The sequence below is a fragment of the Caretta caretta genome, chromosome 3, assembly GCF_965140235.1.
Source record: "Caretta caretta isolate rCarCar2 chromosome 3, rCarCar1.hap1, whole genome shotgun sequence".
NCBI classification, from domain to species: Eukaryota; Metazoa; Chordata; order Testudines; family Cheloniidae; genus Caretta; species Caretta caretta.
In genome coordinates, this window is record NC_134208.1 from 202,384,499 (window position 1) to 202,410,081 (window position 25,583).

General features: G+C 45.7%; 1 protein-coding gene across 7 annotated transcripts in view; it reads right to left on the reverse strand.

The window, feature by feature from the left end:
• PLCB1 (phospholipase C beta 1) overlaps positions 1-25,583 on the reverse strand; it is a 666,388-nt gene that overhangs the window by 127,401 nt on the left and 513,404 nt on the right. For all 7 annotated transcript variants that reach the window (XM_048842561.2, XM_048842562.2, XM_048842563.2 and 4 more), the window contains exons 16-20: positions 21,583-21,679; positions 9,019-9,103; positions 7,716-7,840; positions 5,422-5,576; positions 2,868-3,032 (exon numbers count right to left, since the gene is read on the reverse strand). In XM_048842561.2, the coding sequence (XP_048698518.1) occupies positions 2,868-3,032; positions 5,422-5,576; positions 7,716-7,840; positions 9,019-9,103; positions 21,583-21,679 (627 nt within the window). The remainder of the gene's footprint in view (positions 1-2,867; positions 3,033-5,421; positions 5,577-7,715; positions 7,841-9,018; positions 9,104-21,582; positions 21,680-25,583) is intronic.

Genomic DNA, 25,583 nt, shown 5'->3' on the forward strand with positions numbered 1-25,583 from the left:
TCAGTCAAGTAACAGGTGGCAGGACAGTTTCTTTACAGGCGAATAACTCATTGACAGGGAATGGCTAGAACAGCCAAATCTGAAGCTGAGAACTTATCCCTACATTTTCAAAGCAGCACATAGATCTTTAGCATCATGCCTCTAATTAGGCCTGAATGAGGCTTTGAAAATGTAGACATGTACATGTAGAAAATGTAGTGACAATGTATGAGGTGAAATCATGAGTGTCACTCAGAACCAATGTGTCCTAAGGACCCCTTAATTAATTAAGCAGGGCAGTGATAAGCACATTAGTGCTGATAAAACCATCAAATAACAAATCCGTCAATCGGTGTGTTTTAAGAGGGAAAAGTCTGAGCAGGTTGCTAGACCTTAGTTATTTAATTACATAAAGCATCCTGACAGGCTGAATGGATTGAGGCAGTTTAGCATGCTTGCATAATGCCAATAACCATACCTGTCATAAGTGCTTTCCCTTGCATGCCTACACCTAACAGAGCTCTCTGTAGCTTGTGTTTCAGAACACCTATCCTGCCTTCCACAGATCAGGCAAATGATGTTTACTGGACAGGTGAGGCCAGGAGCAAAGATGGGTATGCCTGGGATGCTAACCTTAGCCTCAGTGAAAGGATGGAAAAGTCCTTCAGGGTTGTACTAAGTTCCGAGGGTTGCTACAATGGATGGACCTTGGTGGTGGAGGAAGAAATACATTAAAAGACTATAATAGCAGTAGGGCAGAAAGGAACCTGGACTAACCTCATAAACAAATACGTGATGTGATTTCTTTCGAAAGGGAGATTGCTCTGGCGATATATTAAATAGCGTGTCTTTCTCCAAGAGGACGGGTGATTTGGTAGGAAATCAGTCTGCCTGTGCGAGAAGGATTAATCTTTTCCTTTATGAGGTAAGGATACGTGAAAGAACTAAGCTTGGAAGGCCTGTCCCTTTCGAAAGCACTCGTTGTTCATAGGGATCAATATTCAAGACAGTGGGAAGGCCCAGGTGAGCTAGGGCCTAGATTTACAAAGCGGAATGCAGTCAAACTGGAGCTTTCAGCTCCCAGTCCAACAAGCAGTAATGAGACATTTCCTATCACCCAGCTTATTTCTGGCAACAGACATATCCCCCAATCCTTATCCCTGGCACATGGGGATAGTACGGGGTGTGTGTCATAGAGCTGTTGAACACGACATCATCAAATATTAACCCCATAGGGCTCTCCAGTGGGATGTAGTCTTTTGTCAGATTGGCCATGACCAACAGCTGGTTTTTCTGCAAGCCATCAGACAGAAGGGCTTGTTTGCTTGAGTAGAGTCCTAGAAAGGCAGTTTCTGATTTCATTCTCAAAAGCTCTGTGCCACTGGATCATTCCTGCTGACAAGAACTGGGACCCAGAAGTCAGGACTGTTCGTGTCCCAAAACAAGGCCTACTCGAGACCAAAACCGTGCTTGGCATTGAATGAACATTCTTACATTGCCTTAAATTTTAGTCAAGGCCCAAATCCCACAAGTAACAGACCCGACCTTAATTCCTACCCAACCAAATGGTACTGTAAAACATGTGCACCGTATCTCATTACTGTGTCATAGAGAAGTCATGTGTAGATACACATACACATTGTAAGGCTGGTTACACTGGCCTCTTTTCCTCAGAGCACACTATGCGGAAATCAGTGTGTTATTTAATGGATGTTTATATGACACCTAAAAATATGTAGGCACTTAGTTTCACCTCCCACTAACAACAGATTATATGAGTTAATCTTCAGATCACTCAAAATAACAATCCAGGCCCATTATGAGCCTGGAGGCTCCCACACATTATAGTAAAACTGGTAACAGAAATAAAATATATTAATTAAGGGCCCATGAGAACAACAACAACAAAATGCTAGTGCTGTTTCCAAAATCCAACCCTGGCAGAATGCCAAAGGGAAGGAGGTCTGAGGACAGGCCCTTCAGATGAGGGCGTCCTACTGCAGCTCCTAGAAAGCTGAGTTTCAGGCACTGACTGTGTAAGTGCCTCCATGAACTTTAATTGCTGTCATGGGACGTCAGGAAAAGGCAGGTTCTCTACTTGATCCAAGACTAATTAACTGCATTAGCCAGTAAACTAAAAATAGACAATACTACAGCTCTCTTTAGGAAATTGGCTGCAATCCCATTTACAAAACACTGTGAGATACTAATGCTGCAGGGGCATGATTCTGAAAGATGCTTAGTACCCTCAGCTCCCACTGACTTTGTAGGATTGGGTCCTCTGGGTAAAATTTTCCAAAGCACCTCGGTAACTCAAGAGCCTATGTCCCATTGTAAGTGAATGGGATTTAGGCTCTTGAATCATCTGGTCCCAGATGATTAAAGGTATTTAGGTGTTGCTGTGCTCAGCATTGCAATCTCTAACTGATCTAGGAACCTAAATCTTCTAATCAAAAGGGATTAAGGCACTTAGGCGTCAAAATCCCATTGACAGTCAATAGGATAGGCTCCTAAGTGCCTAAATCACTTTGTAAATGAGACTTTGGCTCCTAAATCAGTTAGGCATTGCAACGCTCAATGATGCAACCCCTAAATACCTTACAAAATCTGGGTTTCATGCACTTTGGAATTTTTTGCCTTGTATGTACAGAGGCCCAATCTTGTGTCAATGAAACTAACAAAGTTACATCAGTTGACTGATTTCAGTAGGAGCTGGCTTGATTTTATTGGAGCAGGGGTGGGCTCTACAGCATAGCTGTTTCAGAGTCTTTTAAATGATCTCTTCAGCAAATGCAATCATTCTGATTTTCTGTACAACACAAAATTAACCTAGTGGAAAGCAATAAAATAATCACTCTGCACTGTAGGGAAATAAACATCACACCAACCTTCTTAAATACTATGGGTTCTTCTTCCCATACAGGATTTACAGCATTGCCTTGAGAGGTCTTTGTCTTTAAAGCTTTTCGTCTTGTATCCACAGGCAGGCCAAACATGTCTACTTCTACATAAGTACCAACTTTTTTATCCGAAAGAAACTGACCTGAAATTATCTAGAAAACAAGATAGGAGTGTTTGAAAATGATTAATAAAGACGGCTTAGTGTGGATTCTGAAATTTCTGGCTGAAATTCAGGCTGAAGAATTCTTCCTAGTGATGGTATAGTTCTCTCCTAAATAAACCCCAAACTCAAAACAAGCATTCTCTAATACTGCAAATACAGGACTATAACATACTGTTATGGTAAATAAAAAGATACGGTAACGCCAGAGCTATGTGTGGTGGTGTTGCAACCAAGGCAATGATAAAAAAGCAGATGCACCTGTTTCGTTTTTGTCTCCTTCCAGCCTTTTTTTTTTTAAATATGAGGTAAATGTAAAGGTTGTTGATGAATTCTCTGAGTAACAAGGAGCGAGGGATATTCAGCCAATGTCAGGGTATCTTAAATAACCTCAGATTTGCCCAAAGTATGCCAGCTCCCATTCATTTGTGAGGCCTCAGCATCTACCATGCCATGACATCACAACTAGCACGATCTCTACTGGACAGTCAGAAGGAGCCAACTTCGGGCAATGGCCACATTACTCTTAGGGACTCAATTCCTGCAAAGGGCTAAGCATCTCCCTAGAGCTACTGAATAACCTCCATTTAGATGTGGTCCCAAAGCTGCCAGCCACCTCTTTCACACACGCTCTCACACCACTGCTTTGCCACAGCTGACTTGTGCCTGCAGCCTCAAGGTGGATATCAGTTTCCTACCACTGAACAAAACAGGATATTTTGTGGGTGGCTTCTGATAGGGGAGATTGTTCAGCTGAATAGGCCTATTAATGAAATAAATTGTTTTTGTAACTCTCGGTACGAAACCATGACTTTTATAACTTCCTGGTCTCATTGCAAAAACCTGTTATTGTATTAATTTACACTAAGCAGCATGCTCTGTTGGTCATCTCAGTGCAAGTTAGCATTTAGCATGGACTAGGGATGTTTTTAAGGTTACACTATTTGAAATACAGCACTTCAAAAACAAAAGCTTAAAAATCTTCAACCTCTTCTTAAATACATCAGTTTCCTGGGAAGTCTTATGTGATGAAAAGAAAAGGGATTGGAAAGGAAATTAAAAACAAAACACAAGCAAATTTACTTAATAGGCAATATTCCTTCAAAATTTGAGCTTCTGTTTTTTTATGAATTTAGATACTGTTGAGTTTAAAAATTAAATATGCCCCACTGCAAATTAAACGTATCTCATTGTCTCAATTTACAGTATGTCTACACTGCAACTGGAGGTGTGACTTCAGCACATGTAGACATGAGTTAGCTTGAATCTAGCTAGAGTGAGTACCAATAGTGTAGCCATGGCAGCACAGACTTCAGCGGGGGCTAGCTGTCCAAGAAAGTGCCCAGGGTTCTGGGTGGACTTGTACGGGCCATGCTGAAGCCTGTGAAGCCGCACCTTCACTGCGGTTGGTCCCTGTGATGGGGTGTACAAACCTCACACTGGAAAGGTACAGATTAAAGAGATGCCCTGGGCCCAGGCAGCTCTGCTCCACCACACCTGCCACACCTGCACTGGCTGGAGGAAGAACTTACAAAGGGGAACACAGTAGCTTAGTGGCACTGGCAGGCAGGCTGTGGAGGTGAGCTGACCTATACTCTGAGCTTGTGAGAAGGAGCACCATGGAGCTCTTGCTTCCTGAGACCTGGCTATGGTGACCTGACCGAGCCAACAGAGAAGGGACCTGTGACTCTCTGAAAGCCAAAGACTTTATCTTTGTGTTTTAGTTCTTTACTTTAGCTGTTGAGAAGAGAGGGGCCTGGTAGGAAGTGACCCAGGGAGGCAGCCGCATAGAATCTCAGGATTTAGCTGCCTGCCACTGGGCCCTGGATCGGAGCCCAGTTGACAGTGTGGGCCTGGGCTTCCCTACCAACCTCTGCAGAGGGGCAACTACAGAGGCCTATTCCTGATGTGGGGAACCTACCTGGGGGGAGAAACCCCTGAAGATAAAAGGGTCTGGGCTGTGAGATCTTGACCCAAGGGGTAGAGTCCTGAGCATCCTGCTTAATCCTGAAGGCTCCCCCATTGTTGGACTCTATACATACCCTGAAAGGGACAGACTTGAATACATGACCTGGCTGGAGGGCAGAGTCACCAGAAAGACAGACAACTGCAGGGTGAAGCAGCAGTAAGAAAGGGGGATGCCCGGAAGACCACCTGCCACATCCCAGCCTGACCACTAGGCAGCGCTGGTGGTGAGCATCTCTGCCACAGTATCCAAGTTAGCTAGATTAAAGCTAGGTTGGGTATGCCTACGCGTGTTGTAATCACACCTCCTGACTGCAGTGCAGACACAGCTAAAGAAGATCTGCCAGGGCTCCAGATAAAACAGAAATATGTCCAGGTTCTAACATAAACAGAATTTTCAACAACTGTGTACATACCTTCACAGACAATGTGTTGGCTACGATTCCATCCACAATACTTTCAGTAAATGGGTCAAAATGTTTGTCTGGTCTTCTCATAAACTCTGGCTTTAGCCTGTAACCACTTTTGCCATTGTATTCATACATCCCCATGTTTATTTGCATAGACAAATCTAAGCAACAAAAATATCATGAGGAATTAACTTCTGGATAAGTATCAAATATACAAAAACCAGTATAACTGCAGTAATATGACTAAGGGCAATGCAAATAAACAGCTATTTCTTGAGCACTGCTGTCACTTAAACCTAGGTTTCAGGAAATATTTCACTGAAAGACTCAAGTTTCACTCACACAGTCCTCAGTGGCCACCATCTTGGATTCTCTCTGTAAGAGGAGGGAATTCTCTAGAGATGTTCCAGAAGATAGAATGATAGAATTATAGAAGATTAGGGTTGGAAGAGACCTCAGGAGGTCATCTAGTCCAATCCCCTCCTCAAAGCAGGACCAACCCCAATTAAATCATCCCAGCCAGGGCTTTGTAAAGCCAGGCCTTAAAAACCTCTAAGGATGGAGATTCCTCTACCTCCCTAGGTAACCCATTCCTGTGTTGTGGGATAAAATTTTCGAAAGAGCCTAAGGCCTAGATTTTAAAGGTACTTAGGTGTTGCTCTGCTTAGCATTAAAGAGCCTAAGTGACTTGGATATGTCTCATTTTCAAAAGTGAGTTAGGCTTCTAAGTCCTGTTGACTTTAGGGTGACCAGATGTCTGCTTTTCGACCACATCACCTGGTCGAAAAGGGATCCTTGCAGCTCTGGTCAGCACCACTGACTGGGCCATTGACTATCTGGTTGGCTCCGCCACACAGCGGGGCTGGCAGGCTCCCTGCTAGCCTCCGCACAGCACAGCTCCTGGGAAGCAGCAGGCATGTCCCCGCTCCGGCTCCTATGCATAGGGGCAGCCAGGGGGCTCCGCACGCTGCCCCCCCAAGTGCCGCCCCTGCAGCCCCCATTGGCAGAACCGAGGCCAATGGGAGCTGTGGGGGCAGTGTCTGCAGATGGGGCAGCGCGCAGAGCTGCCTGGCTGCCCCTCCACATAGGAACCAGAGGGGGGACATGCCGCTGCTTCTGGGAGCTGCTTGAGGAAAGCACCAACTGGAGCCAGTACCCCTGACCCCCTCCTGGGCCCCAACCCCCTGCCCGAGCCCCAGCCCTGATCTCCCTCCCGTCCTCCAAACCTTTCAATCCCAGCCTGGAGCACCCTCTTGCACTCCAAACCCCTCATCCCGAGCCCCACCCCAGAGCCTGCACCCCCAGCCGGAGCCCTTACTCTCCCCCCACACACACTCCAACCCCCTGCCCCAGCCCTGATCCCCCTCCTGCCCTGTGAACCCCTTGGTCCCAGCCTGAAGCACCCTCCTACATGCCATACCCTTCATCTCCAGCCCCACATCGGAGCCTGCATCCCCAGCCGGAGTCCTCATCCGCCCCACACCCCAACCGCCTGCCCCAGCCCGGAGCCCCCTCCAGTACCCTGAACCCCTCATTTCTGTCCCCACCCCGGAGCTCACACCCCTAGATGGAGCCCTCACCCCATCCCATACCCCAGCCCCCTGAACCAGCCAGGTGAAAATGAGCAAGTGAGGGTGGAGAGAGTGAGCGATGGGGGGGTGGGAATTGAGTGAGTGTGGGGTGGGGCCTCGGAGAAGGGGTGGGGCAAGGGTGTTCGGTTTTGTGGGAGAAGAAAGTTGGCAACCCTAGCTGACTTTCAATGAAACATAGGCACCTATATGTACAATTTTCCTTTTGTGCATGCACATGCAGGTGTTTGTGGGAGCAGCAAAAATGCATTTCACGGGATGCTCCCGTTGGACCCGCCCATGAAAATCTGGCCTCGTCATTTTGTACAGTGCCAAGAACATTTGAATCCAGGTGTTACTGCAATAAAATGATTAATAATAATTATTTCTGGAGACTGGCGGAAAGTTAGTTATATTTTCAGTTCATTACGCAATATAAAGGGGCTGCTATGAACAAGCGAATATTTGCAGAACTGCATATGAGAAACTGCAATATGTAGTGGTTGGTAAATGATGGCTCTTTAAGATGACCACTGTGCGCATGCTGCACTATGGTATAATATGCTAATGAATTTGAGAATAACTTGGGCTCATGAACAAACAGCTTCGTAGAACTGGTCAATAGCCCAACGTCTTTTGTTGAACAAAACAACTCTCTTGGCTCCCAATAACAGAACCTATTGAAAAAGTGGCACGTACAGCTCACTAAACCAAGAAAAAGCTGAGACTTACCTACAGTTTGGAAGTTAAGAGCAACCAACTGACAGCCAGCATTCCAGAAGACTTGCGGCATGTAGTTTGAGGAATCTACACGTGTTCCCTTTGGATAAATCCGGCTAAGCTGCCTTTTGTTATATCTAGATGGTGAGTGGTTAAGAGACAGTGCATTTGGCAAAATAATTATATATACTTTCAGTCATTAAATGTAGATGCTCTTTATAGAACAATAGTAGGTTGCTTAGTGGAGTTCTCCAAACATACTACATTCACAGATTCACGTTCTTGGGAGGGCGGCTGGTCTATATAAATACTCAGGTGTCTAAGTTGAGGTTATAAAATGATACGTTACATACTTTCCTTTTGTTCCTGTGAGGGCTAACAGACTCTAAAGAAGCAGGGGAAAAGCAAGGGCAAGTGTGGATCTGAGAAGACAATATATGTGTAACTTCAGTTACACAGTAAATAATCTAATATGGTCCTAAATTGCCTCTACAGAAACTAGCCAGCAGTAACAATCCTTCTAGAGCTGGACTGAGGAGAGCCCAGTTAAGAAGTAACTGCTCTCCTCACACGAGTTTCAGATTTAGCCTCCACATAGAGAAAGCAATGGTGAGTAAACTGATGTAGCGAGCCTGAGCGTCAAATGGCCACTCCAAAAATTTTAGATATGGGAATACATTGCAGTCTAGATGTAGAAGTTGCTCTCAGTTAATGTTCCGTAAGGCCATATTGTACCTGGATCCATTTTTGTAAATTGTAGGCTTCAAAGGAGACAATGACATACACTGAGAGCCATTAAACCGAAAAGCACTCCCCTTTAGTTATTTTTCTACAAAAAACAAATCAGTGCAGCTAGCTCCTGGTAGTCAGGAAAGAATCAGCTGTGACCAGGAATCAAAATCGGATCTCCCATAAGACTATGCAAAGTACTGAGTTACCCAGATGATCTCTCTCTGACATATTTTCCTTTGTTTTAATTTATCTTCTATCATTTTATATAACAAATTACCTTTGCTTTGTTTTCCCACATGCTCACTAATGATTTGACTCACTCTTCCTCCCCAGACCTTCAATCTGTATTTTAAGATGATCCCTTTTGCCCCTAATCCACATCACAAGAATTCACTCTAAAACTCAATGAGGTCTCATGAGAGGCCAGCTCTCTTTGCTAATGGAAGAGGTAATCGAGCTAACAAAGTTAGGCTAGGTTCCAAATTTCCCAAACTCATGTCTCCAAAGCCCAATGAAGAACCATAACGGCTCTTACTCAGATTTACAAAAGCACATGGTGTATCTTTCTGAATGCCAAGGATACTCCACGAACTCCACTGGAGACTTTGTGAGTTGCTCAAGCCCTTTGGTTTCCACAAAGGAAGACATTTCAAAACTCCTGTTGCGTTCTGTAATTCAAAGGGGGAAAACAGTGATAGATTAGATAAAACATTGTTGTCTGCCAGATTGCTGTAGCCATGTTGGTCCCAGGATATTGTAAGACAAGGTGGGTGAGGTAATATATTTTATTGGATCATCCTCTCGTGGTGAAAGAGACAAACTTTCAAGCTGACTTACAGTAGAGCTGCAAATTAATGGGTTCATCGCAGTGCCTATATTCCATCTGCTCTTCATAGACTTACCTATTTCACACCACCGTTCATATCATCAAATGATTTCCAACATTTCCCTTTTCCATTCTTATAAAATATATTTAAAATTAAAATGCTTGACAAAGCCACACGTTTGGGGAAATTAAAACCACAAACAAAAGGAAAACAAAACAAAAGTTTCTGAGCCCAGGAGCCTCCAGCGTTTGAAAACATTCATTAGGGTTAGACACAGCACTAACCCCACTTTAAGAGCAGCAAATCCCATGTAGAACTAGGGGGGTGACTGATCTCATGAAAGGGGAAGGGGGAGTGCTGAGGTAAAATGCAAGCACACACTGGAGTGCAAACATTGTCCAGTTCTCTCCTGCTTACTGCAGGCCTCTGCTAGCTTTTCCAGTATCTCTACTGGCAGCATCCAAGCCGAGGATGGAAAATGTCGAAGATGCCAGTCAGAAGTACAGTGTCCTGTCAACTGTCTTAATCCCCCATTTTCTTGCTGTTCAGGATTAATAAAAAATAAGCACAAGCTGGGCAGCAGTGGCAGTCATGCTATTCCCACAGCTATGATTTTCCACGACATGAAAAGAAGAGCGCCGACCTTGTTTACTGAGGTACAGTAACGGTGTTTCATTCTAGGCAGAGTGCAGCATTAGTAAATTGTGCACCAATCTTATCAAGGACTGGGAAGATTATGCAAAAAGATAATGATGCCAAAACACAGGCAGCACAAAACTCTGGGACTAAATCAAAATACATTGTGGCTGAAGAAATGCTGCTAGAATTTGGGTAGTAAATTAGGGCCAAACCTTTGGATTAACACCTGGAACAATATACCAAAGGTCATGGTGAGTCTGGTAATTTTAAAATCAACATTGGAATTTTTTTTTTAAGATCTGCTCTAGGAATTATTTTGGGGGAGCTATTTAGCCTGTCAGACTAGATGATCGCAATGGTCCCTTCTGGCCTTGGGATCTATGAAAGCTTTTAAAAGCCCCCAGAGATTGAGATAATTTTAGTTAACCAGGCATCTCATGAGGCAATTAGTTGGGATGGACACGTGAGCTGCTTAAAAGTTAACACATTTCTCTACTCGGCTTCTGCAATGATGCACTTTTAAACATCCCTAACCGTCAAACCAATACATTTGTTAATATATTTGGTACACTCATGACAGACTATGGCCCAGATTTACAAAGGTATTTATGTATCAAAAATTGCAGATAGCCATCAAGAGGGATTTTCAGAAGTGCCTAAGTGAGTTAGGTGCCAAACTCCCTTGAAAGTCAATGGGAGTTCTGTGCCTAACCTGCTTAAGCCCTTTTTGAAAATCCCACTTGATGCCTATCTGCAACTTTTGGCACCTAAATCTAGCTCTATGTATTTATAGCAAAAAAAAGTTCAGGTTATAAGGTTCCAAGGTGTTTTCCTTGGATAAAAGCATGAGACAATTGTTTTCGAATGGGCACATGCAATTCTTTTTCATTCTCTCAACTCAAATAAGACTGAAAAAAACTGTGTTCACACTTTAAAAAAGAATCACCTTGATACACAAACCGGGGACAGTTTCACTTTGAAAAAATGAATGTTTTGTAAAGACAGGAGTGTATGAAAACAAGGTTTAAATAAGGAAACTGTTTCCACACCTTAGCCACCACAGCATAATAGCGAGCACTAGAATAAAGAGCTGTCAGGAATAAAAAGGACTAGACTTCTTTGCACAGCGCTTGCTTATCCTATGGAGTTCGCTACCGCAGCAGCCCAGGGTACAATTGCTGTCAGCTGGGTGTTAAAAGTGAGGGAAATGTCATGAAGAAGGGTATGATTTTGGCATAGCCACTGTTAGTAAATTTCACAGCAGAGGTTTGGGGAAAAATGGTAAGTCATGGAAAGGTCACCAAAGAATGCAGTACACAACAGTATAGTACGAGTGGTGAAAGCTGAAGCCCAGAGCATGGGGTTTGGAGAGCAAGTCCACCCTGGATTCATTCTATTCCACAAGGCTGTATCCAGATCCCCACTGCCGGTGTTCTGACCTGGCACATGGGGTTGCTGTGCCACTCCGGTTTGGCCCATCTGCTCCTCCTTCTTCTGAGGGGTGGATGGGACAAATCCAAGTGATGTAGCCTAGCTCAACGACACTAGGTTTCGGGCCCAATCAGATGTGGTCTTACAGCCATTGCCAAGACTCCAAGGAGTTTAACCAAATTCACCATTTGCGTGACCACCATGACAAATCTGTAGCCCAAGTTATGACCCATTGTGTAATGGGATATGACAAATCTTATGTTGCTACATTCCTACAGCCACAGTAAGGAAATGGCTGATAAAGAAAGTTTGCTTATGAATCAAATAGGGACATGGGAACTGCCATCCAGGATCATCCCAGTACACTCTCTAACCCAGTAGCCTGTCTCCTACAGTAGGCGTGCCAGATGCTCCAGAGGAAGGAGTAAATAATCCTGTAATGGAATAACCTGTCCATATAAGAAACTTCTTCCCAACTCCAGGAAGTTCGAGGCTGGATCATGCTCTGAAGCAAGAGAGCTTATATCCCTCCTAAACTGTTTGCCCAATATAGTTGTGGATGGTCTCACTTTCCATATAAGTATCTAGTCCCTCTTCAAAAAAAAGTTCCTGGTGTCACTGGTACATTGTGGCAACGAGTTCCATACAGACCATGAGGTACCCAGCCACCAGGAAATGCTGGGCATAGTAGAAAGAACTTTCTTCCTGAACATTTCAGCCATCAGCTCATGCACAGGAGAAATGCATGAGCCTGACTAAAAAGCTTGTCCCAGTAACCCAGTAAGGGTGAGATTCTATGCTATCCCTCTAAGGCAGTGGCGCTCAACCCATGGCCCAATCAGCACACAACTGAGGCCCAGGTGACATCCTCAGGGCCATACAGATAATATATATATTGTGTGAATGTGGCCCACAATGGTAGATAGGTTGAGAACCACTGCTCTACGGGTAAGTCAACACCACACAAAAAAAGACCTGGGGCAGCAAGTATGAGAGCCCGAGTCAGTTGATCAAGGCGAAAGGGCTAAAAAGAGCAGGGTAGACGTTTGGGTTTGGATGAAACCCAGCGAGGAGGGAGGTGTCTCGGAGCCTGGGCTCCAGCCCAAGTGGGAATGTCTCTACACTGCAATTTTTAGCCCTGTAGTGCGAGTCCCAGGAGCCAGGGTCCATTGATCTCGGCTCTGAGACTCACTGCCATGGGCTTTTTTCAGCTGTGTAAATATACTCTGAGAAGCAAAGCACAGAACTTACTGCACAAAAGTAGGAGGCTTCTGGTGGCTTTAAGCCACCTTTGCATACAGTTGATTTTAGAAAGTTGCAGGGACTGGAGAAGCCCCCGGTGTAACTTAGGTCAGCCTCAGAATCTCTCCAAGTTACAGTGACCTGCAATTGCGGGCTAGAATCTTTACAGCGCTATGTGCTATGGCCCTGTCCCCATTCCTACCCCCTGGGCTGATCCAGAGTTTTTAGGGATCCTTTACACTGCCCCAGACCTCTTACCTGCCATAAAACAGTCACAGCAGGAGGGGAGAGACAGCCTAAGCTCATGGCTTGATTGGGCTAAATGCATAGAGCTGGTTGCAATTTGCATATTCAACTTAAAAAGGAACATCTCCCTTTTCTTTTGTGTCTGTTACTCCCTCAAGTGATACTTGTGCAGATCCTTTCTACGCAGCGGAATAGCCTCCTGAAATGGAAAACCCAGGTCAAAACCCCTGTGGCTTAAGTAAGTTCTCCTTTAAATTTTTGCCCCAAATTAGTCTTGCACACGAGGCACAGACCCCTCAGAAAAAAAGCCTTTCATTCCAGCAAATTCTAAGCCATGTCGCTTGCACAGAAGTGCCTACACTATTGAGGGCTGATTCCCCTCCACCAAATGCCTTGGCACCTCTCTCGAAACGAAGCAAGTAGTGAGTGTGTGTGTCACATCTGAATGAGCTCTGGTGGCTTCACAAAGCTCTCAGAGGCAAAGTACAAGCCAGAGGCACAGTGGAGGGCAATTGACCCACGTTGGTCTTAGAAGTAACTTTGTTGCAGTCACCCGTGGATTGAAGAGGCGCAGAGTCGGCCTGGTCTGCTTTGTGCAATCAGAACAAGAAGCCAAGTGGAAGCAGGCAAAAACTGAACAAGAGCTTTCCCTGCTCCTGCGGAGAGATAATAGAGGTAGGTGAAAACTCTCCCTGTTCTTAGAGGGAGCCAGAAGGCGAATTCCACCCCCACAGGTGAAGGAGCTGTATTCGCGCGCACAGCACGGGGGGAGAGAGAGCTGCTGGCAGAGGAGCAGCAAAACCAGATGGTGGAAATTATTCTCAGGACAGTTTTATAGGCGCAAAGGCTACAGTGCACCAGGATCACTGCAGGTTCCATCAGGTGTTAAATCTTCACTGAGTCCTCACTCCTTTTGCAGCACCGTTGCCTGCTGCCTCACCACACCCCTTGTTTTCTTTCCTCACTTTAATCTTTATGGGGTTTTTCCCATGCTGCCCAAGGCCACCCCCTTCTCTTTGTTCAAATCCCTCCTTAGCACCCACTGCTTTGGTGAAGGCTAACAACGCTAATGCAGCTGGCTGAGAAACGCTCCTACGCACCTGCCATATACACCAAAACAAAGCCTGGCTGTACTCAGGGTAGGGACCGTCCTACAAGCTGGATTGTTTCAGCTCCATGCTCCTTGCTGCTGGGATGGGTGCTTTGTGCATTGTTCAGCAGCAAGCTACTGGAACTCACTGAGGTCTTCTTCCAACACCCTCTTTCTTTAGGAACTACTAGCCAGACACCTGAAGTCTCTGTTTGTGTAATCACATTTGTCCTCTTCCACAATGAACTTTCCTTGTAATGAGTATTTTTAAATCCTGTCATGATATGACCATTGGCGTTTTAACCCCCATGTGGCTATTCAACTTCCATATAACCTCAGTGGAAAGGCTGAGAAAGACAGAGCCTTCAAGTTCTAATGCACCCAGGAAGGAAAAGCAGCATCTCTGTTTCTTCTATTTAAGATGTATTGTGTTAGGGTTTGTGGCGTACGGTATCTTTTAGCCATGCCCTACCAAAGGGAAATGCCCACAGGAATGGAGGAGTTGGCAATTGCAAATTATGTTCACGGTTATGAAATGGCTCAGCATTTAATCAGCTGTACAATTAATAACAAAAATGATGACGATAATAATAATAATAATAATAATAATAATGGGTATTTTTGGTCAAATTAGGAAGGATAGAAATTGGCCATATGAACAGGATACATTTGTGCAGAGACATTTATTTCCATAGGGATGCTTTGCACTTTAGGGCAAGGGTCTCAAATCACTGGACAAAGTTTAATTCTGCCTTACATCACCCTTGGGAGATAAGTATTATTGTCCCCACTTTTATGAATGGGGAAGCAGACATGCAGAGGTTAAAGAGAGCTGCAGTGTGAAAAGGAGTGGGTGAGAATGGATTTGTGCTGTTCTCTGCTTAAATAATCAGTTTAAATTACTGTACTTTTAAAGTCTTAGTCTGTTGAACATGAATATCCTGTTGGATTGTATGTGCTGTCATTATATGTGACGTTATGAAGTATTGCTCTATGTATTACTGACATATATTGTGAGGTTGGGAACATCCACAACAGCCTTTCAGTTACAACAAAGGAGTAGCCATCAATAGCCAGACAGCATTAATAGCTCATCAACATCCATCAAGAAAATAATCCACTATCCCAGAGACTCCTATAGCAGGTAGGCAATGGAGACTTCTTGATCAATGGGGACTGCCTGATCCTTCCGTTAGAGCAAGGATCTTTCCAGCAACCTGGAAGAAAGTATAAGAGAGGGGAAGTGACATCATCACTTGGCATATTTCCCCCTGGAAGAATGTCTGGAAGACAGACTATGAACGGTGGAAGGGTGGACCAAGGCTGGAATGTAGTCGCAGCCTGTGTATTGAGGAACTGTACCTGCTTGTACCATTTGTCAGGGTGAGGCACTGTATGATTCAACTCTTGCTTAGACTAAAAGTTTAGGATTTAGAATGCATATTTACTTTTGATTTTCTTAACTATCTCTCACCTTTATGCCTACCACTTATATTCTATCCTTCTGTAGTTATTAAATCTGTTTTATATTTTACCTAAAACAGTGTGTTTTGGTTGAAGTGCTTGGGAAAACTCAGCTCAGGTCAACAAGGGCAGTTGCACGCCCACTATCCTTTTGTCAGAGTGGTGAACAAGGTAATGAGCTTACATTGGCCAGGTTTCTGACTAGTGCAACTCAGTACAGTTCCGGGATACAAGGCTAGGGAGCTGAGGGGAATTGGCTGGAGCTTCCTTATTGATGGTTCATGAGTGACCGGGAAGTCATTCATGTAACTCAGTTGGGTGTGTCTGTGCCTATGGATGGCTGTGTAAGTGCAGTGCATATCAGAGGTTTGTAATTTGACATCAGCGTCACAGTGTGAGAGGTGACCCACAAAGGGCTCAGCTATTCACAGTCCAGGTTGCACCCTGGAGACCCCATCACAGATACATGCTGGATTTTTCATAAATGTGACTCCTGGTGCGTTATCTTATTTGAACCTAACAAAACTGCTACTGGCAAAAAACAAAATATTGAAAATTAAGGCCTTTATCCTGCATTGACAGAGTGACATAACTTTACTCACATGAACAATCCTACTGACTTCAAGGGATTGTTTAAGGTTAAGCACATGCCTTGGTGTTTGCAGTATCAGGAGCTAAAATTGTATTTTTATTAAAAACTTTTATCTTAGTGGCATACAATCTTTTTCACTTCAATACAAAGGTGCTTCAGTGTTAACAATGGGGAGTTAAGTAGGCTTCCACTACATTAAACAAAATTATTGTGAACGTGTTTATACACACAGGCCAAAATTTTCACAAATAGGAGCCCAAAGGTCAGCTGCTAAGCCCATAGTTAGGCACCAAGGTGATTTAGGAACCCATTGACTTCAAAGAGCAAATCTTAATGGAGGAGAGTGGCCTGTTCGAAGCATTTCAGATTTTGTGACTTGTGTAAGTTCAATATATTGGAAGGTTGGTCTGGTTGCGAATATAGCATGTGTGATTTGCTTAATTATGTTGTGGTGATGTTCTTGAGTTTGTGTTTTCTCACAGTAAAGATGGTAACGAGGCCCTGGATGTGTCTTTTTCAATTCAGATAAGCTTTTTAAGTGTGAAACTTCTTAACAGAAAAAAAAAATCTTTGTAAAATTTGAAATTTTACTAACAACTAGGAAAGAAACAAGTACAAAACACTTTTGCAATTTAAAACTACAAAATGGGAAGAAAGTAAAGAATGAGAAAGACAAATGAAAAGTCATTTCAAATGTTTAAAAATCAATTTAAATTAAAAAAGCTTGATTTAATCCCCCCCCCCTTTGCATTAATCTTTAGTGGACTTCCCTGAGGTCACTGAGTAAGTCAGAGGCAGAGTTAGCAATGCAGCCTGGCATCCTGCCACCCAGGCCACTTTTAACCAATATATAACACCCTAACAATAATGTCTTTTTATACTTGAACACCATAAATACTCACCCCAATGTTATAATGCAAGGAGTACTCAAATGAGAATAAAATATGTTTGGATCAAAGCTCAGAGTTAAAACCTGCTGTGTTAAATCTGCACATACTGTTCCTTACAAGAGGTAGAACTCAGTTAGGGCAAGAGCATGTGAGAGATAAATGTCATGCCCAGATTTTTGACAACAGATACATCATACTGTTCAGAAAGGTTGGTAGGCTTCAAAGTAAGAGTTCCCTCACCCATTTAGCTTCCTTTCTAGGAGGAATATTTTTCCCCATAATGTGTACACATAACTCCTATTAGTGTTAAGGGAAGTGTAGAGAAGCAAAGTGGCCTCCCTCCGACGTTCACAGGGAGGAACCATTCCCGGTCAGGCCCGCCCTTTGTTCTGGAAGCAGAGGGGCAGAACAAGAAGTATAAGAGGCAGGGCTTCCGGCTCAGTTAAGAGAGAGCCAGGGAAGGAGTCAGACACCTCTGCCTTGCTGCTGGCCCCTGAGCCAGGGACCATGCTATACCAACCCCTGCCGGACCCCTGAAGGAACATCCTGAGGAGCTGCTGGAACAGCCATGTGCCAAGGACCCGTGAGAAATGACGCCCTATGAACAGACAGGGTTAGGAAGTAGTCCAGGGAAATCAGACATTAGTCCGGTTGTGGTGCTTAAACCATGCTCAGCGTGTTTTGGCAGGATCCCTGCTGACCCAGTGGAGTAGGGTGGGCCTGGGTCTCCCTACCCCCTGCTGCCAACCTCACCCCTGGGGTGGCAGCCTATTCATTTTAGGCCATTAGTCTGTGTTTAGATGCTGTCTGCCCCAGACAGAAGGCTGGCTACAGACTGCTATTGCTCTGTCCTGCCCAGAGGGCTTGAGCCTGACTGTGGCGATTGTCTGCCCCAGCCGGAGAGCTGGGCTAAAGACAGCCCACTGCTCTGTCCCGAGGGACCAGAGCCTGAGACTCTTTACTGATTTACTGTGCTAATCCCCTGTCGATTGGCTCTCAGCAGCTAGGTGGCATAGCAAGGCGGAGTGGCCTCCCTTGGATGCTGACAGGAAGGAACCACTCAAAGTCACTACACTTGGTGGAGAAGGTGGGCACCAACCCAACCCCTGAGGCAAGGGGCTGAGGATGCCCCAAAGACCTCCCAGCAACCGTCTCTGGCCATGTGGTCGAGAAACTGGATAAGTGGCTGCCGGAGAGCCAGCAGCAACAGCAGGCAACCCAGCTGCAACATCAACAGCAACTGATGAAGTAGCTGGCAGGTCAGCAGCGACAGTTGCTCTAGGAGTTGGGGACCCAGCATCGGGAACAACAGCAGCAGTGCCTGCAAGAGCTGGCTGCCCTGCTGCCTGGTCACAGTGGCCCTAGCCCCTCTGGGGAAACAACCCTTGCTGTGCTTACCATTCCTGTATGGCTAGCAAAGATGGGACCCGAAGATGACCCCAAGGCTTTTCTCATGACATTTGAGAGGGTCGCCTCGGCCACCCAGGGGCCCCTTGAGGAGTGGGCCACATATCTAACAGGGATGGCCCAATCGGCCTACTGTGGGCTCCTCATCGAAGAGGCCCGGGATTATGGGCAAGTAAAGCTCACAGTGCTTAACATGCTGGACATCACCCCAGAGATGTTCTGTGCGGTTCCGGGGAAGGGGTACCGACCACGTGCCTGACCCCAGATTCAGGGGATATGACAGGAGCTGAAGGACAGCTGCTGGTGGTGGCTCCAGACCAATCAGCATTCTGTCGCCGAGGTGGCCAAACAGGTCACGCTGGAACAATTCACCCACATCCTCCCACCCTGAGGGAGGTCCTGGATGCTCCAACACTGCCCCACTACTTTAAGTGTGGCAGTCACCCTCATGGAGGACTTCTTGGCAGCAGAGGCCCTTGTCGGGCCAGAGGCCCAAGCCACGATATTGGGGTCAACCCTGACAAGCCTGGAGAAAGTTCTGGCTCATGGGCCAACTCCAGGTTGACCCTGAGGAGTCATGGCAGACGAGGTGGCACTGAACCCTGACACGCAAACCCGATGCATTGAGCGGGACCTCAGAACCTGAGGACGTCCCCACCCCTCCCCTCGCACACACATTCGCTGAACCAGGAGACCTGGCTCAGACATCCCCAGCTAGGACCCTGTTTCTCCTGTGGCAGTTTTGGACACTTGCAGCAGGAATGTCCCCTGATGGACTGTACCTTTGGCCAGATCTGCATGGGAGAGTCCGGTGCCCACAAGCAGCCTGTCGAAAAAATTACGAGCCCTGTAGTTGTTGGCGGACTACTGGGTTGCTCAACCTGATGTGTAAGACATGGGAGTACTCACCATCGCAGGCCCAGAGACTCGTACAATATGTATTCCAGTGCCAGGAGTGCCTGAACCATGCCGGGACTCTGGCGAAGGAAAACCTGCAAGCTGCCCAAGGGACTCAGGAGGGAAGCTATAACCAGGGGGCACAGTTTCAGACCTTTGAAGTTGGTGAACGGGTCCTGCTCCTACTACCCTCTGAGGAGTACAAGTTCCTGGCCCCCTGGCGGGGCTGTACAAAGTAATCTGTCGGGTGGGGCCAGTAGTGTATGAAATTCAGCAACTGGACTGGCAGAAGAAAAAACAGCTCTATCTTGTCAACTTCCTGAAGACTTCGCAAGAGCAGGGGCATCTATTGATTGTCGCTTACTCTACTGAGCCAGACCTGGGCAATCGGCCCAGAGGAACCACAACTCAGGGATACCCTCACCAAGGAGCAACAGAGGCAGACTTGAAGCCTGTTGAAGGCCTTCCCTAAGACCTTCACTGCTCTACCTGGCCAGACCACTCTTGTCCACCATGCCATCCTGACCAACCCAGGGGTGTGATGGTTGTGAGGTGACGCGGCACCTCCCACGGTGTGACCCTGCACTTTTGCATCGACTTACAAAGGGTAAACAAGATCTCTAAATTCAATGCGTACCCAATACCCCATATTGATGAATTGCTTGACCACCTCGGGGAAGCTCACTTCATCACCGCCCCTCACAAACGGTTGCTGGCAAATCCCCCTTAATCCAAGCCTGAGAGAGAAGACAGCGTTTGCTGTGCCAACTGTGATCTACCAGTTTCTCTGGATGCCCTTCAGTCTCTATGGGGCCCCCACCACCTTCCAGAGGCTGATGGATCGCCTCCTCCTGTAGCCTCACGGTTCCTACGCTGCAGCATATCTCAATGACGGGGTGATACACAGCCGACACCAGGAGGACCATCTCAACCAGGTGGTGGCTGTCGTATGGGCCCTGTGGGCTTAACTGCCCACTAACCCAAGGAAGTGTGGCAGGAAATGACATACCTTGGATACACCTTGGGCCGAGGACAGGCACGGCCTCTCATTGGACAGGTTCAAGCCTTGCAGGCCTGGCTACCACCCACCATGAAGGGACAAGAGCGTCAATTCCTGAGGCTAGCCGACTATTCCCTCTGACACTGATGGGGGGGAACCACTCAAAGCCTCTACAGGGAGTATAAATGTGCATCCAACAGAAAATTTAGTATTAGAAAAAGGCAACTTGAATACAAACAGCTTACTATAAGTTGGACCAGTACACACACACACAATGTTTTAAATATTTTATAATGAAGCCATGAAGTTGGTTCAAGATAGAAAGTGATGTAAAGATTTCTTGCAGTCCTATTGTCGCTGTTGAGCTGATGGATGGGAATCAAAGATATATAAATATATACATATATTGACAATGAAGTTTTAAATATTTCAATATATTTGTTTGGGGGAGTTACTTAATTTGCTTCTGATGAAGCAGTTGCCATCATGCTCATAACATCTGCAATACAAGGCTCAGTAGATGTAAAATCTTGTATAGAGGTAATGGATTTAGGCACCCATAACCCTGGTCTTCAAGGGCCTCATAAATCCAGGACTTAAAAATGAAAATGCGATAGGCTGCTTTAACAAAAAAGAAATGTCAAGAACATGTTGTATCCTGTCAAAACACCATGAAAAAGGGCAGGTAGATGGTAGGGGGTTCTGCTCCTAGACGGGAAATGCTGCTGTTCTGTTTATTAACGATGCTGCAATGTGCATTCCCAGCAAGACTTTATCAGTGAAAAATCAGCAGGGGATGAAGTTATAGCCTAGGCTGTGGTAGAAAAGATAGATTTACATGAGGGGTGAGCGCTGTGTTTATATTTTATCTGTTGTACGTGCAACATGGGCACAGCGTAAAAGCACTTGCTGTTTCTCGCTCAATGCTCACGATCTCGTTGTTCAAAGGTTGACAATACGCCTCGCTTTTCTGACCCTGTTTATTCATGGACATTTAATTTGACAAGCAAAGACTTTTTCAATTCCAGAAACTTTGTCGAACCTGACGCACACACTGCGTACCAATGTTTACCATAGACAAAACTGAATGTTTAGACTAGTGCATATCTCAAAATGAATGTGGCTCTATTGTCCCTTGATACATGTGGGTATTTCCTAATACCCTTAACAGGATTTATGCAACGCACTAAGGAGAGAAAAGCAGAGAGTCATCAGTTTTCTAAGCAGTCTCTTCTCCTATACCTATGGGGACAGATCCTCTACGGGTGTCTACTTGACTTCCATGAAGATATGACAACTGCATTTACACAGGTTGAAGATCTGCCCCATGATATGTTCAAATAATTCCGACTGAGGATAAGAAAGTGACCTCCTAAGTAATTCCCAGTATAAAATCATGCTATGGCTATTTAGATTACTTACTTTTTGATATCTCAAATGACTCAAACTTCACTGGCTGTATGTAGTTCACCAGGTTAGACATTTCTTCCGTGGCCATGGCTTCACTGCCAGCAGTGCCCTAGAACAAGGAGACAAGGGAAGACTTTGTGTTTATTGCATATAGAATCATAGAATCATAGAATATCAGGGTTGGAAGGGACCCCAGAAGGTCATCTAGTCCAACCCCCTGCTCGAAGCAGGACCAATTCTCAGTTAAATCATCCCAGCCAGGGCTTTGTCAAGCCTGACCTTAAAAACCTCTAAGGAAGGAGATTCTACCACCTCCCTAGGTAACGCATTCCAGTGTTTCACCACCCTCATAGTGAAAAAGTTTTTCCTAATATCCAATCTAAACCTCCCCCACTGCAACTTGAGACCATTACTCCTCGTTCTGTCATCTGCTACCATTGAGAACAGTCTAGAGCCATCCTCTTTGGAACCCCCTTTCAGGTAGTTGAAAGCAGCTATCAAATCCCCCCTCATTCTTCTCTTCTGCAGACTAAACAATCCCAGCTCCCTCAGCCTCTCCTCATAAGTCATGTGTTCTAGACCCCTAATCATTTTTGTTGCCCTTCGCTGGACTCTCTCCAATGTATCCACATCCTTCTTGTAGTGTGGGGCCCAAAACTGGACACAGTACTCCAGATGAGGCCTCACCAATGTCGAATAGAGGGGTACGATCACGTCCCTCGATCTGCTCGCTATGCCCCTACTTATACATCCCTAAATGCCATTGGCCTTCTTGGCAACAATGGCACACTGCTGACTCATATCCAGCTTCTCATCCACTGTCACCCCTAGGTCCTTTTCCACAGAACTGCTGCCTAGCCATTCGGCCCCTAGTCTGCAGCGGTGTATTGGATTCTTCCGTCCTAAGTGCAGGACCCTGCACTTATCCTTATTGAACCTCATCAAATTTCTTTTGGCCCAATCCTCCAATTTGTCTAGGTCCTTCTGTATCCTATCCCTCCCCTCCAGCGTATCTACCACTCCTCCCAGTTTAGTATCATCTGCAAATTTTCTGAGAGTGCAATCTACACCATCCTCCAGATCATTTATGAAGATATTGAACAAAACCGGCCCCAGGACTGACCCTTGGGGCACTCCACTTGACACCGGCTGCCAACTAGACATGGAGCCATTGATCACTACCCGTTGAGCCCGACAATCTAGCCAGCTTTCTACCCACCTTTATAGTGCATTATAGTGCATTCATCCAGCCCATACTTCCTTAACTTGCTGACAAGAATACTGTGGGAGACCGTGTCAAAAGCTTTGCTAAAGTCAAGAAACAATACATCCACTGCTTTCCCTTCATCCACAGAACCAGTAATCTCATCATAAAAGGTGATTAGATTAGTCAGGCATGACCTTCCCTTGGTGAATCCATGCTGGCTGTTCCTGATCACTTTCCTCTCATGCAAGTGCTTCAGGATTGATTCTTTGAGGACCTGCTCCATGATTTTTCCAGGGACTGAGGTGAGGCTGACTGGCCTGTAGTTCCCAGGATCCTCCTTCTTCCCTTTTTTAAAGATTGGCACTACATTAGCCTTTTTCCAGTCATCCGGGACTTCCTCCGTTCGCCATGAGTTTTCAAAGATAATGGCCAATGGCTCTGCAATCACAGCCGCCAATTCCTTCAGCACTCTCGGATGCAACTCGTCCGGCCCCATGGACTTGTGCACGTCCAGCTTTTCTAAATAGTCCCTAACCACCTCTATCTCCACAGAGGGCTGGCCATCTCTTCCCCATTTTGTGATGCCCAGCGCAGCAGTCTGGGAGCTGACCTTGTTAGTGAAGACAGAGGCAAAAAAAGCATTGAGTACATTAGCTTTTTCCACATCCTCTGTCACTAGGTTGCCTCCCTCATTCAGTAAGGGGCCCACACTTTCCTTGACTTTCTTCTTGTTGCCAACATACCTGAAGAAACCCTTCTTGTTACTCTTGACATCTCTTGCTAGCTGCAGCTCCAGGTGCGATTTGGCCCTCCTGATATCATTCCTACATGCCAGAGCAATATTTTTATACTCTTCCCTGGTCATATGTCCAACCTTCCACTTCTTGTAAGCTTCTTTTTTATTTTTAAGATCCGCTAGGATTTCACCATTAAGCCAAGCTGGTCGCCTGCCATATTTACTATTCTTTCGACTCATCGGGATGGTTTGTCCCTGTAACCTCAACAGGGATTCCTTGAAATACAGCCAGCTCTCCTGGACTCCTTTCCCCTTCATGTTAGTCCCCCAGGGGATCCTGGCCATCCGTTCCCTGAGGGAGTCGAAGTCTGCTTTCCTGAAGTCCAGGGTTCGTATCCTGCTGCTTACCTTTCTTCCCTGCGTCAGGATCCTGAACTCAACCAACTCATGGTCACTGCCTCCCAGATTCCCATCCACTTTTGCTTCCCCCACTAATTCTACCCGGTTTGTGAGCAGCAGGTCAAGAAAAGCGCCCCCCCTAGTTGGCTCCTCTAGCACTTGTGCCAGGAAATTGTCCCCTATGCTTTCCAAAAACTTCCTGGATTGTCTATGCACCGCTGTATTGCTCTCCCAGCAGATATCAGGAAAATTAAAGTCACCCATGAGAATCAGGGCATGCGATCTAGTAGCTTCCGTGAGCTGCAGGAAGAAAGCCTCATCTACCTCATCCCCCTGGTCCGGTGGTCTATAGCAGACTCCCACCACTACATCACTCTTGTTGCACACACTTCTAAACTTAATCCAGAGACACTCAGGTTTTTCTACAGTTTCGTACCGGAGCTCTGAGCAGTCATACTGCTCCCTTACATACAGTGCTACTCCCCCACCTTTTCTGCCCTGCCTGTCCTTCCGGAACAGTTTATAACCATTTATGACAGTACTCCAGTCATGTGAGTTATCCCACCAAGTCTCTGTTATTCCAATCACGTCATAGTTCCTTGACATCACCAGGACCTCCAGTTCTCCCTGCTTGTTTCCAAGGCTTTGTGCATTCGTATATAAGCACTTGAGATAACCTGTTGATCGCCCCTCATTCCCAGTATGAGGCAGGAGCCCTCCCCTCACAGACATTCCTGCCTGTGCTTCCTCCCGGTATCCCGCTTTCCCACTTACCTCAGGGCTTTGGTCTCCTTCCCCCGGTGAACCTAGTTTAAAGCCCTCCTCACTAGGTTAGCCAGCCTGCTGGCAAAGGTCACTGGTGGGATTTCTATAAAGTAGACTTTATATATCTAAGACTCCAAGTGTCCGTTACCTGCCACAGCAAAGTCAATGGGAGCTTTACCATTTACTTTAGTGGGTGTGGGATCAATGTCCAATAGATCATTATTCATTTGTATATGCACATTATCTGGCCTATTTCCCTTTGATATGGGGCTTGGCTCATCCCCTTTAGGCTCCTCATCTAGAGGAAAGGAGTCGTTTTTGTTTGTTTTTGTTAACAGGGTGTTAAGCAATGAAATTCACTCTGAAAGTCGTGAAACTCATTGAGGGAAGGAGCAATTTCAAGGGGACAAAAGGAAATACATGTGAAATAGTCTTAATGAGCCTTGTGGGAGTTTCACAGATTTATATGGATGAGCACAAGTCCATGGGGCTGGATGTTCTGCATCCGAGGGTGCTAAAGGAGTTGGTGGATGTGATTGCAGAGCCGTTGGCCATTATCTTTGAAAATTCATGGCAATTGGAGGAGGTCCCGGATGACTGGAAAAAGACTAATGTAGTGCCAATCTTTAAAAGAGGGAAGGAGGAGGATCTGGGGAACTACAGGCCAGTCAGCCTCACCTCAGTCCCTGGAAAAATCATGGAGCAGGTCCTCAAGGAATCAATTCTGAAGCACTTAGAGGAGAGGAAAGTGATCAGGAACAGTCAGCATGGATTCACCAAGGGCAAGTCATGCCTGACTAATCTAATTGCCTTCTATGATGAAATAACTGGCTCTGTGGATGAGGGGAAAGCAGTGGATGTGTTGTTTCTTGACGTTAACAAAGCTTTTGATATGGTCTCCACAGT